Genomic DNA, 17,491 nt, shown 5'->3' on the forward strand with positions numbered 1-17,491 from the left:
ATTGCTGGATCATAGGGTTGCTCTATTTTCAACTTTTTGAGGAACCTCCATACTGTTTGCCAGAATGGCTGCACCAGTTTGCATTCCCACCACAGTGTAGGAGGGTTCCCCTTTCTCCGCATCACCGCCAACATCTGTCATTTCCAGACTTGTTAATTTGAGGCATTCTGACTGGTGTGAGGTGGTATCTCATTGAGGTTTTGGTTTGGATTTCCCTGATGCTGAGCAATGTTGAGCACTTTTTCCTGTGTCTGTTGGCCATTTGGATGTCTTCTTTGGAAAAATGTCTGTTCATGTTTTCTGCCCATTTCTTGATTGGATCATTTGTTCTTTGGGTGTTGAGTTTGATGAGTTCTTTATAGATTTTGGATACTAGCCCTTTATCTGATCTGTCATTTGCAAATATCTTCTCCCATTCTGTCGGTTTTCTTTTGGTTTTGTTGACTGTTTCTTTTGCTGTGCAAAAGCTTTTTATCTTGATGAAGTCCCAATAGTTCATTTTTGCCCTTGCTTCCCTTTTCTTTGGCAATGTTTCTAGGGAGAAGTTGCTGCAGCTGAGGTCGAAGAGGTTGCTGCCTGTGTTCTCCTTTAGGATTTTGATGGACTCCTGTCTCACATTGAGGTCTTTCAACCATTTTGAGTCTATTTTTGTGTGTGGTGTAAGGAAATGGTCCAGCTTCATTCTTCTGCATGTGGCTGTCCAATTTTCCCAACACCATTTGTTGAAGAGACTGTCTTTATTCCATTGGACATTCTTTCCTGCTTTGTGGAAGATTAGTTGACCATAGAATTCAGGGTCCATTTCTGGGCTCTCTATTCTGTTCCATTGATCTATGTGTCTGTTTTTGTGCCAGTACCATACTGTCTTGATGATGACAGCTTTGTAGTAGAGCTGGAAGTCCGGAATTGTGATGCCGCCAGCTTTGCTTTTCTTTTTCAACATTCCTCTGGCTATTCGGGGTCTTCTCTGGTTCCATACAAATTTTAGGATTATTTGTTCCATTGCTTTGAAAAAAGTGGATGGTATTTTGATGGGGATTACATCGAATGTGTAGATTGCTCTAGGTAGCATTGACATCTTCACAATATTTGTTCTTCCAATCAGTGAGCATGGAACGTTTTTCCATTCCTTTGTGTCTTCCTCAATTTCTTTCATGAGTATTTCATAGTTTTCTGAGTACAGATCCTTTGCCTCTTTGGTTAGATTCATTCCTAGGTATCTTACGGTATTGGGTGCAAGTGTAAATGGTATCGACTCCTTAATTTCTCTTTCTTCTGTCTTGTTGGTGTATAGGAATGCCACTGATTTCTGTGCATTGGTTTTCTCTCCTGCCACTTTACTGAATTCCTGTATGAGTCTAGCAGTTTTGGGGTGGAGTCTTTTGGGTTTCCCACATAAAGTATCATATCTGCAAAGAGTGAGAGTTTGACTTCTTCTTTGGCGATTTGGATGCCCTTTCTTTTTGTTGTCGATTGCTGTGGCTAGGACTTCTAATACTATGTTGAATAGCAGTGGTGATAGTGGACATCCCTGCAGGTTTCTGACCTTAGGGAGAAAGCTCTCAGTTTTTCCCCACTGAGAATGATACTCCCTGTGGGTTTTTCATAGATGGCTTTTATGATATTGAGGTATGTACCCTCTATCCCTATACTCTGAAGAGTTTTGATCAGGAAAGGAAGCTGTGCTTTGTCAAATGCTTTTTCTGCATCTATGGAGAGGATTGTATGGTTCTTGTTCTTTCTTTTGTTAATGTATTGTATCACGTGGATTGATTTGCGGATGTTGAACCAACCTTGCAGCCCAGGGATAAATCCCACTTGGTCGTGGTGAATAATCCTTTTAATGTACTGTTGGATCCTATTGGCTAGTATTTTGGTGAGCATTTTTGCATCCATGTTCATCAGGGCTATTGGTCTATAATTCACCTTTCTCATTGGGTCTTTGTCTGGTTTAGGGCTCAAGGTAATGGTGGCCTCATAAAACGAGTCTGGAAGTTTTCCTTCCATTTCTATTTTTTGGAACAGTTTCAGAAGAATAGGTATGAATTCTTCTTTAAATGTTTGGTAGAATTCCCCTGGGAAGCCATCTGGCCCTGGGCTTTTGTTTATTGGGAGATATTTGATTAGTACTTCAATTTCCTTAGTGGTTATAGGTCTGTTCAGGTTTTCTGTTTCTTCCTGGTTCAGTTTTGGTAGTTGATACATCTCTAGGAATGCATCCATTTCTTCCAGATTATCTAATTTGCTGGCATAGAGTTGCTCATAATATGTTCTTATAATTGTTTGTATTTCTTTGGTGTTGGTTGTGATCTCTCCTCTTTCATTCATGATTTTGTTGATTTGGGTCATTTTTCTTTTTGATAAGTCTGGCCAGGGGTTTATCAATCTGGACAAAGAACCACCTCCTAGTTTTGTTGATCTGTTCTGTTCTTTTGGTTTCTATTTCATTGATTTCTGCTCTGATCTTTATTATTTCTCTTCTCCTGCTGGGTTTAGGCTTTATTTGCTGTTCTTTCTCCAGCTCCTTTAGGTGTAGGGTTAGGTTGTGTATTTGAGACCTTTCTTGTTTCTTGAGAAAGGCTTGTGTTGCTATATACTTTCCTCTTAGGACTGCCTTTGCTGCATCCCAAAGATTTTGAACAGTTGTGTTTTCATTTTCATTGGTTTCCATGAAGTTTTTAAATTCTTCTTTAATTTCCTGGTTGACCCGTTCATTCTTTAGTAGGATGCTCTTTAGCCTCCATGTATTTGAGTTCTTTCTGACTTTCCTCTTGTGATTGAGTTCTAGTTTCAAACATTGGGGTCTGAAAATAGGCAGGGAATGATCCCAATCTTTTGGTACCAGTTGAGACCTGATTTGTGACCTAGGATATGATCTATTCTGGAGAATGTTCCATGGGCACTAGAGAAGAATGTGTATTCCGTTGCTTTGGGATGGAATGTTCTGAATATGTCTGTGAAGTCCATTTGGTCCAGTGTGTCATTTAAAGTCTTTATTTCCTTGTTGATCTTTTGATTGGATGATATGTCAATTTCAGTGAGGTGGGTGTTAAAGTCCCCCGGTATTATTGTATTGTTGTCGATGTGTTTCTTTGCTTTTGTTATTAATTGGCTTATATAATTGGCTGCTTCCATGTTAGGGGCATAGATATTTACAATTGTTAGATCTTCTTGTTGGATAGACCCTTTAAGTAGGATATAGTGTCCTTCCTCATCTCTTATTATAATCTTTGGTTTAAAATCTAATTTGTGTGATATAAGGATTGCCACCCCAACTTTCATTTGGTGTCCATTAGCATGATAAATGGTTTTCCACCCCCTCACTTTCAATCTGCGGTGTCTCTCGGTCTAAAACGAGTCTCTTATGGACTCTGAAAAACAAACTGAGGGTTCTAGAGGGGAGGGGGTTGGAAGATGGGTTAGCCTGGTGATGGGTATTAAAGAGGGCACGTTCTGCATGGAGGAGTGGGTGTTATATGCCAGCAATGAATCATGGAACACTACATCAAAAACTAATGATGTAATGTATGGTGATTAACCTAACATAAAAAAAAAAAAGAGTCCCTTGCAGACAGCATATCGATGGGTCTTGTTTTTTTATTCAGTCTGATAGCCTGTTTCTTTTGATTGGGCCATTTAGCCCACTTACATTCAGGGTAACTATTGAAAAATATGAATTTAGTGCCATTGTATTGCCTGTAAGGTGACTGTTACTTTATATTGTCTGTGTTCCTTTCTAGTCTATGTTGCTCTTAGGCTCTCTCTTTGCTTAGAGGACCCCTTTCAATATTTCTTGTAGGGCTGGTTTCGTGTTTGCAAATTCCTTTAGTTTTTGTTTGTCCTGGAAGCTTTTTATCTCTCCTTCTATATTCAATGACAGCCTAGCTGGATAGAGTATTCTTGGCTGCATATTTTTCTCATTTAGTGGTCGGAAGATATCATGCCAGTCCCTTCTGGCCTGCCAGGTCTCTGTGGATAGGTCTGTTGCCAATCTAATGTTTCTACCATTGTAGGTTACAGATCTCTTGTCCTGAGCTGCTTTCAGGATTTTCTCTTTGTCTCTGTGACTTGGAAGTTTTACTATTAGATGTTGGGGTGTTGACCTATTTTTATTGATTTTGAGAGGGGTTCTCTGTGCCTCCTGGATTTTGATGCCTGTTTCCTTCCCCAAATTAGGGAAGTTCTCTGCTATAATTTGCTCCAATATACCTTCTGCCCCTCTCTGTCTTTCTTCTTCTTCTGGGATCCCAATTACTCTAATATTGTTTTGTCTTATGATATTGCTTATCTCTCGAATTGTGCCCTCGTGATCCAGTAGTTGTTTATCTCTCTTTTTCTCAGCTTCTTTATTTTCCATCATTTGGTCTTCTATATCACTGATTCTCTCTTCTGCCTCATTTATCCTAGCAGTTAGAGCCTCCATTTTTTTTTTTTAAGATTTTATTTATTTGCGAGAGAGAGAATGAGAGACAGAGAGCATGAGACGGAGGAGGGTCAGAGGGAGAAGCAGACTCCCTGCTGAGCAGGGAGCCCGACGTGGGACTCGATCCCAGGACTCCGGGATCATGACCCGAGCCGAAGGCAGTCGCTTAACCAACTGAGCCACCCAGGCGCCCCGTAGAGCCTCCATTTTTGATTGCACCTCATTAATAGCCTTTTTGATTTCGACTTGGTTAGATTTTAGTTCCTTTATTTCTCCAGAAAGGGTTTCTCTAATATCTTCCATGCTTTTTTCAAGCCCAACTAGTATCTTTAAAATGATCATTCTGAACTCTAGTTCCAACATCTTACTAATGTCCATATTGATTAGGTCCCTGGCAGGTACTGCCTCTTGGTCTTTTTTTTTTTGAGGTGTTTTTTTTCCATAGTGTCATTTTGTCCAGAGGAGGATAGATGAATGAGAGAACAAAATGCTAACAGGGTAACAACGTCCTCAGAAAAATATACACTAAACAAATCAGAAGAGACCTGAAACCAGGGGAAAAGATATGGAAAGAAAAAAGAAAAAAAGAAAAGAAAGAAAAGAAAGAAAAAGAAAAAGATAGAAACAAACAAACAAAAAACAGAATATGATCAAATATGACGAGGCTGGTGCATAGATCCATGCCGCACACTATATTTTGGGCCTATTTTGGTCTGTTAGAAGAAAGTGCCTCCCAAAATTTTAAAGAAAGAAAAACATATATGTACAAAAATAAGGGTTGATACGATGAAGGGATGGAATATGACTGTAAAGATGAAAAGTATAAAAGATTTTATAAAAGGAATTGAGAAGATAAGAAGCTGGTTGAAAAAAAGAAGATTTAAAAAAAAAAGGGAGAGAATGTGATCAGGCAGGAGACTAGAACAAAGCCATACACTAGAGATTTAGGGTATATTTTGGTCTGTTAGAATAAACTGTATCTCAAAATTTTAAAGAGAGAACAACTTATATATATATATATATCAAAAATAAGGTTAACTACTATGAAGGGATAGAATATGACTCTAAAAATGAAAAATCAAAAAGATTTTTTAAAAAAGGGATTGATAAGTTGTTGGTTGAAAAAGGGAAAAAGAAAAATTCAAAAAAAAAAAGAAAAAGGAAGTTAAAAAAATTAACTTTGAAAGACTAAAGAATCATGGTCAAAAAGCCATGAATTCTATGTGCAGTATTCCCATAGTGCTGGAGTTCTGCTGTTCTCATTGATGGGTAAACTTGGTCTTGGCTGGCTGTTCTTGCTGATCTCTGGAGGAGGGGCCTGTTGCCATGGTTCCCAAATGTCTTTGTGGGAGGCAGAATTGCCCCGCCCTTGCGTGGGTGGGCTAAGTAATCTGCCGGCTTTGCTCTCCGGAGCTTTTGTTCCCTGCAAGCTTTCAGTACAGCTTTGGAGGACGAGAGTGAAAATGGCGGCCTCCCAGTCTCTGCCCCGGAGGATCCGAGAACTTGGGGCCCCGCTCCTCAGTGAGCCCCGAGAGAAAAGCAGTCTATCACTCCCGTTTCCCTGGTCTCTGGCCACAGTCCTTGCTTACCCGGCCTGTGACTGGGCTTTTCTATCTCTGGCACCCGACTCGGTGTGGAGTCTCCAAACCCAGCAGATCCCTGCAGTGCGCTCCCGCGCCTCTCCTCCCGGGGGAGGAAGGGGAGTCTCCCTGGGTATGCTGCTTGTTGGGTCCCTGCTGGAGGAGCAGTGGCCCAACTGTGCCCCTGATTACGGTTTATGGCAACCCTGAGCTGAGAGCCCGCGCCTCGGCTCCGTCTCTGCAGCCGGCTTCCCTGCTCAGATACCTGGGGACTCTGCTGCACTCAGGCACCCCCTGTCTTTCTGTGACCCCGAGGGTCCTGAGACCACACTGTCCCAGCAAGGGTTCCACCCCTGCTAGCCGCTGGCGCGACGTCCTTCAGCAGAGCCAACTTCTAAAAGTTCTGATTTTGTGCTCTGCTGCTCTATCACTTGCCAGAAGCGGCAGTTGGAGGCCTCCTCCCCCTCGCCTCGGATTCACTTCTCCGCACGTCCTACCTTCCAGAAAGTCGTGGCTTTTCTGTTGAGAGAGTTGCTGCTATTCTTTCCTTCGATCTCCTGTTGAGTTCATAGGTGCTCAGAATGGTTTGATCCCTATCTAGCTGAATTCCTGGAACTAGATGAAATTTAGGTCTCCTACTCCTCCACCATCTAGCTCCTAAACCTTTTCTTTTTTTAACCCCCATCCCATCTATCGATAAATCTTATTGACCCTACCTTTTAAATTAGATAGCCAGATCCACCCTCTTCCTCTGTCTGTATCCTAATAACATTCTTTTCCAAGTAAATGCTTAGATTACTGCTATAACTTCATGAATAATCTCCTTGTTTCTATACCTTGCCCATCCCTTTAGTCAGTTTACATGGCCAACCAGATCAATCCTATTAAAGCCTAGACACATTGTGTTGTTTCTGTGCTCAGAACCCTCTATGGTATGACCTCCTGTTGTTCACAAAGTGAAAGCCAAAGTCATTTCAATATCCTACAGCCTTTATACAATCTGGTCCTCTTTACCTGACTGAGCTCATTTCCTGTTACTGTCTACCTCGCTCATTCTGTTCCAGCTATTTTGGTCTTGCTGTTCTTCAACATACCAGATATGTTCTCCTTCCAGGATCTTTGCACTTTCTATTTTCTTTGATCCAAATGCTTGGTCTTTCCCAAGATTCCCTTTCCTTAAGGTCTTTGCTTAAAATTACCCTATTAGTCCCTAACTCCTATTTTAAATTGCTCTCTTACTCTTAGTACTCTCTTACTTTATCTGTTTTGTTTTTCTTTATGGTGGTTATCAATATATGATGTGCCATATATTTTATCTATTTTCTGTTTCACCAGTGCAAAATAAACTTTATGAAGGCAGGGTTTTTATTTTAGTGTTTTTTATTCACTGATGTATGCTGAGTGCCTAGAAAAATGCCTGACGTATAGTTAGCATAACAGAAATTTGTTGAAAGATTGAATTTGGACACCATGTTGCTTCACTTTTATTGGCTAGAGCTATCAGTTTCCTTTTCTTGCTCCTTCTTCCTCCCCTTAGTTCTATTATAAAGCAGTGTGTTAATTAGAAATCTTACATTCGTTTCCACCAAAATTTATAGCACTACTGAATCTTGGAAATTACATAATCTTCTCCCTGTGATGATGTCTGCTATATCTCTAGCTACTGTGATTAGAGACCAAACTTTGTATGATTTCAGTTCTTTAAAATTTCTTGTCTTGCTTCATGGCCCAGAATATGGTTTCATTTTTGTAAATATTCCATGTTTTTTAAAAAGAAAGTACATTCTACAGTTTTTATTCTACCTATATTAGGTTGCTAACATGCTGTTCAGATCTTCTGTAGATTCTGAATGCTTGATTTATCAGACAGAAATGTATCTTTTACTATGATTATGCATTTGTCAATTTTTATTATTTTTAAAATTTTGAGCTTATATATTTTGAAGCTATCTAGTAAGTGAATACAAATTTGGAATATTTATATCTTCCTGATCAGCTGAAACTCTTTTCATTATGAAATGTCCCTCTTTATCACTTGGTAATGCTTCTTGCCTTAAAGTCTTCATTTCTTGTATTAGTATAGTTTCAGAATCATCCTTTTGGTTTGTGTTGATATGGTGTATCGTTTTCTAGTTCTTTAATCTTCCTGTGTCCTTAAATTTTAGATTTTTTTAGTAGAATATGAGATTTTCTCTGAAACCCAGATTCATAATCTTTGTCTTTTAATTGATGAACTAAATTTATATATTGGAAAGCAATTTAACCAAAAATATGAGATAACACTTTGAAGCAGAGTATAAAATAATAATTCCAAATATTAATCAGAAGAGTAGTTAATATAGTAAAAGTGACAAATATAGGGAAACTTTTCCTGAATGTCACTTTATCCATACTGATATATAAACCATGTAGCCTGTGAAAATATTTGGAAAGTTCTAACAAGTATAAAAATAAGAAATCATTAGAAAGTTTGTCAATCCTAAATAACGACTTCACTTTTTTTCGTTCCTAGGCTCAGTGCTACTACCAGGGGCATATTGAAGGACATCCGAACTCTGTTGTCACACTCAGCACGTGCTCTGGATTGAGGTTGTTTATTTTCTGTCACTGATATGTGAACATTGTAGTTAATGATATTTGGCTGCAGTGAATTTCTCATTTTTATATTAAGTTTGGGGCTGGAAGAGGATTCCCATGTGAGATAATGCAATGATATCCTCCTCTGAACATTTTTCTTCTCTTGTATCTCCTCACTTCCTTGCTGGCCAGAGACATTTCTAACCTCCTTGAAGGTTTAGATTTCCTAGTCTCCTTGCTCTATATCTTGGTTTTTTGTTTTTTGTTTTTTTTAGCTACAGAAATGACAACTGAATGTAAATGACTACAGCAAGTTGGAGGAGCTGTTTAGGATAGCTTATTTTTTCAGCAAATGGATATGTTTGGTACCTACCATGTGTCACCTACTGGCCTAGTGTTTGGAGTTATAAAGATAAATAAAAATAAAAAGGCGTACTTTTTCTCAAGGAAAATCACCTTCAGGGAGTGGAGGCAAATTCTATATAAGCAAATAATTATTAATATAGTATTCAAATTTTTCTAATAATATCAATGTCTTAAATGATAACAATTGTAGGGTTACTTCCTTAGTGCCTAGAATTTCCCATTCTGTGAGGAAATTCTTCATCCTCATTTTTGTAGTATAGGATCCTTATTTTAACAAATAAATAAGTGTTCCTCGGTGCTTGTTACATGGAACCCTATAGTTTGGTTTTTGGGAAATAGCCACTTGAACCAGAGCCAGAGCCAGAGAAAAATAGTTACAAAAGTTGTTTAATCTTTAAAATCTTGCTTTTAATTTCTTATTCAGACTGTGTGCATAAAGAAGATTAATAAATGCCTTTTCAAAATTACTGCTAAATTTTATTTTTATAAATAAAATTTTACTTATTACATATACTTTTGTTATATAGGCAATGTGATCATTTTTCAAAAGCAGTGCCAACCAGAGAGAAAGTCATTAAGATTTCTATTTACTTTTGCTCTCATTAAGTCAGTGACTTGGAGAACAGGGAATTCCTCAATCACTGTAATGCTGTATACTTATACACCTCGCAACTGATTACATAATTTCTGCTGCCTTTATATCTATAGAGAGAATCAAATTGAAAGTGAATTTTGTGGATTGCAGGAGATATTTTGTCTCTTCAGAATTATTTCCATAATGTAAAGAGTTTGGGTCAAAATACTGAGCTCAAAAAACTAGTGTATATTCAATGTTCTTTATCCTCTTTCTCCTTCTTCTTTTGGATTCTGTCAGTTTTATAATAGAGAATTGATTAAAAGCACTTACAGTTTTATTCTTAATTTTACAGAGGAATACTGCAATTTGAAAATATTTCTTATGGAATCGAGCCTCTGGAATCTGCAGTTGAATTTCAACATCTTCTTTATAAATTAAGGAGTAGAAACAGTGAACTTGAAGATCTTACTGAAGATAATCAAGGCATAGAACAAAACCCAGTGGACTATAACATTTTTATAAGTGAAAAGGTGAGTTTGTGTATGTTTTATTACCATTTTCAGGGCAATTATTGTCCTTACTTAATTTATGTATAAGAAAATTATATGAACATGTTGTATAACTGTAGCAAATATTCTTTCCTTCAGAACATCCTCATCTTTTCTTAATGTTACAATTTCCTTTGAACCATATATGGCCTTCTCCTTGCATCAATTGATCATCTACTTTTTTATGATAAATTTTTATTCTAATTCTTATTTTGTTACATACTTACAACTTTCTAAAAACTAACTAGTGTATACTCAATGTAAATTTAAGAAACTAAATTCCTGCTTTTGTGTCTGTATTCCTGGAAATTATTTAAATGCCAGTATTTTTTTTCAGCTGTAGTCAAATTTTATTCTTTCTGTATCTAAAGCTCAGCATAGGGGCACCTGTGTGGCTCAGTCGTTAAGTGTCTGTCTTCGGCTCAGGTCATGATCCCAGGGTCCTGGGATCGAGCTCCACATGGTGCTCCCTGCTCTGCGGGAAGCCTGCTTCTCCCTCTCCTGCTCGCCTCTGCTTGTGTCTTCTCTGGCTGTCTCTCTCTCTGTCAAATAAATAAAAAAGTCTTAAAAAAAAAAAAAAGCTCAGCATATCTTCTTTTGATTCAGGGGGATTTTTTTTTATTAGTTATTGGGGTAGAATTTAGTGATTCATCAGTTGCATATAACACCCAGTGCTCATTCCATCAAGTGCCATCCTTAATGCCCATCACCCAATTACCCCTTCCCCCCACCCACCTCCCCTCAGCAACCCTCAGTTTGTTTCCATTTAAGAGTCTCTTATGGTTTGCCTCCCTCTCTATTTTCATCTTATTTTGTTTTTCCTTCCTTCCCCTATGTTCATCTGTTTTGTTTCTTAAATTCCATATACGAGTGAAATCAATTTGTCTTTCTCTGACTTATTTCACTTAGCATAATACTCTCTAGTTCCATCCATGTCATTGCAAATGGCAAGATTTCATTCTTTTTGAGGGCTGAGTAGTATTCCGTTGTATATATATATACCACATCTTCTTTATCCATTCATCAGTCAGTGGACATCTGGACTCTTTCCATAGTTCGGCTATTGTGGACATTGCTGCTTTAAACATTGGGGTGCATGTGCCCCTTTAAATCACTATGTTTGTATACATTGGATGCAATTGCTGGGTCATAGGGTATCTCTATTTTTAACTTTTTGAGGAACCTCTATACTGTTTTCTGGAATGGCTGCAGCCATTTGCATTCCCACCAACAGTGTAAGAGGGTTCCCATTCTCTGCATCCTCGTCAACATCTGTTGTTTCCTGACTTGTTCATTTTAGCCATTCTGACTGGTGTGAGGTGGTATCTCATTGTAGTTTTGATTTGTATTTCCCTGATGCCAAGTGATGTTGAGCATTGTTTCATATGTCTGTTGGCAATTTGTATGTCTTCTTTGGAGAAATGTCTGTTCATGTCTTCTGCCCATTTCTTGTTTCTGGGTGTTGAGTTTGATGAGTTCTTTATAGATTTTGGATACTAGCCCTTTATCTGATAAGACATTTGAAAATATCTTCTCCCATTCCATAAGTTGCCTTTTTAGCTTTGTTGACTGTTTCTTTTGCTGTGCAAAAGCTTTTTATCTTGATGAAATCCCAGTAGTTCATCTTTGCTTTTACTTCTCTTGCCTTTGGAGACATGTCTAGTGAGGAGTTGCTGCGGCTGAGGCCTAAGAAGTTGCTGCCTGTGTTCTACTCTAGGATTTTGATGGATTCCTGTCTCACATTTAGGTGTTTCATCCATTTTGAGTCTACTTTTATATATGCTTTAAGAAAATGGTTCAGTTTCATTCCTCTGCATGGAATATATTTTTCCGTCCTTTCACTTTCAGTCTATATCTATCTTTAGGCCTCCAATGAGTCTTTTATGGGCAGCATAGTTGGGTCTTATTTTTTTAATCCATTCCCTTATCTTGTGCCTTTTGATTGAAGCATTTAGTTCACTTAAATTTAAGGTTATTATTGGTAGGTGTGTACTTACTGACATTTTGTTAATTGTTTTCTGGTTGATTTTTTAGTTCTTCTTTGTTCCTTCGATTGCTCTCCTACCTGTGTGATTTGATGACTTTTTTCTGTTACACATGGATTCTTTTGTCCTTACTTTATTGTGTATCTATTATAGGTTTTTGGTTTGTGATTACCATGAGGTTCATACACAACAACCTATGTATATAGCCATCTTTTTATTTTTATTTTTTTAAACATTTTATTTATTTATTTGACAGAGAGAGAGAGAGAGAGGGCACACAAGCAGGTGGAGCAGCAGAGGGAGAGGGAGAAGTAGGCTCCCTGCTGAACAGAGAGCCTGATGCAGGGCTCGATCCCAGGACCCTGGGATCATGACCTGAGCTGAAGGCAGCCGCTTAATCAACTGAGCCCCCAGGTGCCCCTATAGCCATCTTTTTAAAGTTGATGATCTCTTTATTTTGAATACATTCTGAAAGCACTACATTTTTATTTCCCCTCCATGTTCTGTGTACTTGGTTTCATATTTTCATCTTTTATTTTTGCTTAATTAATTACTGTAGATATAGTTGATTTTACTGCTTTTGTCTTTTCACCTTCATACTAACTTTATAAATGCTTGATCCACTACCTTCACTCTATGTTTACTTTTACCAGTGAGATTTTACTTTCATAATTTTCTTACATCTAGATATGACTTTTTTTATTTACTTAAATAAGTCCCTTTGACATTTCTTTTAGGGCTAGTTTGGTGTGTGTGATGAACTTCTTTAACCTTTGTCTGGGAAACTGTTTTATCTCTCCTTCAATTCTAATGAAAGCCCTGCTGGGTAGAGTATTCTTGTTTGTAGGTTTTTTTTCCATTCAGCACTTTGAATATATCATGAGAATCCCTTCTGGCCTGAAAAGTTTCTGCTGAAAAATCATTTGATGTGTTTATGGGTGTTCCTCTGTATGTAACTAGTTACTTCTCTCTTGCTGCTCTTAAAATTCTCTCTTTATCTTTATTTTTTGACATTTTAATAATTATCTTGCTGTAGATCTTTTTGGGTTCATCTTGTTTGGTCCTCTCTGTGCTTCCTGAACTTGGATGTCTGTTTCCTTTCGTGATAAGGGACGTTTTCAGCTATTATATCTTCAGATACATATTCTGCTTGTTTCTTTTCTCTTCTACATCTGGAACCCCTATAATAAGAATGTTAGTATGCTTGCAATGTCCACAATAGCCAAACTGTGGAAAGAGCCAAGATGTCCATCGACAGATGAATGGATAAAGAAGATGTGGTATATATACACAATGGAATATTATGCAGCCATCAAAAGGAATGAGATCTTGCCATTTGCAATGACGTGGATGGAACTGGAGGGTGTTATGCTGAGTGAAGTAAGTCAATCAGAGAAAGACATGTATCATATGACCTCATGGATATGAGGAATTCTTAATCTCAGGAAACAAACTGAGGGTTGCTGGAGTGGTGGGGGGTGGGAGGGATGGGGTGGTTGGGTGATAGACATTGGGGAGGGTATGTGCTGTTGAATCACAGATCTGTACCTCTGACACAAATAATACAATATACGTTAAAAAAAAAGAAGAAGAAGATAGCAGGAAGGGAAGAATGAAGAGGGGGAAGTCTGAGGGAGAGATGAACCATGAGAGACGATGGACTCTGAGAAACAAACTGAGGGTTCTAGAGGGGAGGGGGGTGGGAGGATGGGTTAACCTGGTGATGGGTATTAAAGAGGGCATGCTCTGCATGGAGCACTGGGTGTTATGCACAAACAATGAATCATGGAACACTACATCAAAAACTAATGATGTAATGTATGGTGATTAACATAACAATAAAAAAATAAAAAAAAAGGAATGTTAGTATGCTTGATGTTGTCCTGGAGGTCCCTTAAATTATTATCCTTCTTAAAACTCTTTTTTCTGTTTGCTGGTCAGCTTGAGTGCTTTCTGTTACCTGTCTTCTGGATGACTGATCTATTCTTCTGCATCCTCTACTCTGCTGTTGATTTTCTCTAGTGTATTTTTCATTCAGATGTTGTATTCTTAGCTCTCGTTTTTTATTTAAGTATTTTATATCTGTTTGTTGAAGTTCTTTGTGCTTTCAATCTTCTCAAAGTTCAGTTATCAGATTTATGACTATTACTTTGAACTCTGTCAGAGAGATTGCTTATCTCCATTTTGTTTAGTTCTTTCTCAAGGTTTGTCTTGTTCTTTCATTTGGAACATATTGCTCTGTTTCCTCATTTTGCTTGACTGTCTGTTTCTGTCTGTGTATTAGGTATATCAGCTATGGCTCCTTATTTTGAAGATGTAGCCTTATGTAGAAGGTATCCTGTGGGGCACAGAGCACAGTTTTCCCTCATCAACAAAATGAGGCACTCCAGGGATGTCCCCTGTTTGAGGTGTGTGTGCCCTTCTCTTGTGACTATGCCACAACTGCTGTGGGTGGTTTCATGAGCAGGGCTAGCCCCTGTTGTGGTTGGTGCAAGCCAAGTCACGACTGTTGCTGTGGTACTGGTGGGCAGGGCTGCTTCCTGCCATCCCATCAGGCAAGAGCTGCTTTGGAGGTCCTTGTCCTGGCCAAGGCCCCCTACTAGGTGTGTTAACTTGGTAGCCAATTTGGGGGCTGTTGGTCCTGGCCAGGTATGCCTGTTGGGTATGATAGAGCAGGACCACCTTGGAAGGAGTGCCTGCCAGAGTGGGTGGGTTAGACAGAGCCAGTCCTCAAGGGAACCCTGGGATGGGTTGTGCAGTCCTAACAAGGTAGATGGAAAAGTGTCAGAACTGGTACCCACCAGTATTGGGCCAGCTAGGCAGAAGGAGGGTGAGAAAAATAGCTCATACCACCTTTTCTGTTCTCAGAGAAAGTTTTTACAAATCTCTATCCCTCTGACATATGCCCTAAAATTAGTCACTAAATCTTCATCTACATTCCAGGTACTTTTCAACAGCTGCCTCTGTGCTGGGCCTCAGATTGAGTGAATATGTGCACAGGCTCTTTAAAAGCATAATTTCAGTTTCCTATAGCCCTCTAACACTCCTGGAATTAAACCCTGCTGATTTTTAAAGCCATATATTAAATCTTTTTTTCATTTTATTTTTTTTAAATTTTATTTTGTTATGTTAATCACCATACATTACATCATTAGTTTTTGACGTAGTGTTCCATGATTCATTGTTTGCATATAACACTCAGTGCTCCATTCAATATGTGCCCTCTTTAATACCCATCACCAGGCTAACCCAACCACCCACAACCCTCCCCTGTAGAACCCTCAGTATGTTTCTCAGAGTCCATAGTCTCTCATGGTTCATCTCCCCCTCTGATTTCCCATCTTGAGAATATATAATATATATATATATATATATGTTCTCTTATACATATGTATAATATATATACATGTAAGTATCAGTGGAATATTCAGCCTTGAAAAAAGAAGCAAATCTTCCATTTGTGACAGCATGGATGAACCTGGAGGATGTTATGCTAAGTGAAATAAGCCACACAGAGGACAGATGCTACATGATTTCACTTATATGTAGAATCTTAAAATAGTCAAACTCCTAGAAGCAAAGAGGCAAATGGTAGTTGCAGGAGCTGAGGACAAGGATAAATGGGGAAATGTTGGTCAAATGGTACAAAGCTTCAGTTATGCAAGATAAGTAACTTTTGGAGATTAAATATATAGTAATATGACAGTAGTTAACAATAGTGTATTATAAACTTGGAATTTGCTGAGTATTGATCTTATGCATTCTTTTTTAAATTTCTTTATTGTTTTGTTAATCACCATGCATTACATCATTAGTTTTTGATGCAGTGTTCCATGATTCATTGTTTGTGTATAATACCCAGTGCTCCAGGCAGAACATGCCCTCTTTAATACCCATCATCAGGTTAACCCATCCTCCCAACCCCTACCCTCTAGAACCCTCAGTTTGTTTTTCAGGTCCATCATCTCTCATGGTTCGACTCCCACTCCGATTCCCCCCCTTCATTCTTCCCCTCCTACTATCTTCTTCTTTTTTTTTTTTTTAACATTTATTGTATTATTTGTGTCAGAGTTACAGATCTGTGATTCAACAGTCTTCCACAATTCACAGCGCTCACCATAGCACATACCCTCCCCAATGTCTATCACCCAGCCACCCCATCCCTCCCACCCCACCCTCCAGCAACCCTCAGTTTGTTTCCTGAGATTAAGAATCCCTCATATCTGTGAGTTCATATGATACATGTCTTTCTCTGATTGACTTATTTCGCTCAGCATAATACCCTCCAGTTCCAACCACGTTGTTGCAAATGACAAGATCTCATTCCTTTTGATGGCTGCTTAATATTCCATTGTATATCTATACCACATCTTCTTTATCCATTCATCTGTCGATGGACATCTTGGCTCTTTCCACAGTTTGGCTATTGTGGACCTTGCTGCTATAAACATCGGGGTGCATGTACCCCTTCGGATCCCTACATTTGTATCTTTGGGGTAAATACCCAGTAGTGCAATTCCTGGGTCATAGGGTAGCTCTATTTTAAACTTTTTGAGGAAACTCCATACTGTTTTCCAGAGTGGCTGCACCAGCTTACATTCCCACCAACAGTGTAGGAGGGTTCCCCTTTCTCCACATCCTCGCCAACATCTGTCATTTCCTGACTTGTTAATTTTAGCCATTCTGACTGGTGTGAGGTGGTATCTCATTGAGGTTTTGATTTGGATTTCCCTGATGCTGAGCAATGTTGAGCACTTTTTCATGTGTCTGTTGGCCGTTTGGATGTCTTCTTTGGAAAAATGTCTGTTAATGTCTTCTGCCCATTTCTTAATTGGATCATTTGTTCTTTGGGTGTTGAGTTTCATAAGTTCTTTATAGATTTTGGATACTAGCCCTTTATCTGATCTGTCATTTGCAAATATCTTCTCCCATTCTGTCAGTTGTCTTTTGGTTTAGTTGACTGTTTCTTTTGCGGTGCAAAAGCTTCTTATCTTGATGAAGTCCCAATAGTTCATAAGCCGTGCTTCCCTTGCCTTTGGCGATGTTTCGAAGAGGTCGAGGAGGTTGCTGCCTGTGTTCTCCTTTAGGATTTTGATGGACTCCTGTCTCACATTGAGGTCTTTCAACCATTTGGAGTCTATTTTTGTGTGTGGTGTAAGGAAATGGTCCAGCTTCATTCTTCTGCATGTGGCTGTCCAATTTTCCCAACACCATTTGTTGAAGAGACTGTCTTTTTTCCATTGGACATTCTTTCCTGCTTTGTCAAAGATAAGTTGACCATAGAATTGAGGGTCCATTTCTGGGTTCTCTATTCTGTTCCATTGATCTATGTGTCTGTTTTTGTGCCAGTACCATACTGTCTTGATGATGACAGCTTTGTAATAGAGCTGGAAGTCCGGAATTGTGATGCCGCCAGCTTTGCTTTTCTTTTTCAA

At 38.7% G+C, this 17,491-nt stretch overlaps 1 protein-coding gene across 1 annotated transcript in view; it reads left to right on the forward strand.

Annotated features, from left to right (window-relative positions):
* The window catches only part of LOC110573134 (disintegrin and metalloproteinase domain-containing protein 32-like), a 191,288-nt gene that overhangs the window by 34,638 nt on the left and 139,159 nt on the right, over nt 1-17,491 (forward strand). Inside the window, exons 5-6 of the mRNA XM_021681555.1 lie at nt 8,516-8,592; nt 9,876-10,053. Coding sequence (XP_021537230.1) covers nt 8,516-8,592; nt 9,876-10,053 — 255 coding nt within the window. The remainder of the gene's footprint in view (nt 1-8,515; nt 8,593-9,875; nt 10,054-17,491) is intronic.

The sequence above is a fragment of the Neomonachus schauinslandi genome, chromosome 2 (genome assembly GCF_002201575.2).
Source record: "Neomonachus schauinslandi chromosome 2, ASM220157v2, whole genome shotgun sequence".
Classification (NCBI taxonomy): domain Eukaryota; kingdom Metazoa; phylum Chordata; class Mammalia; order Carnivora; family Phocidae; genus Neomonachus; species Neomonachus schauinslandi.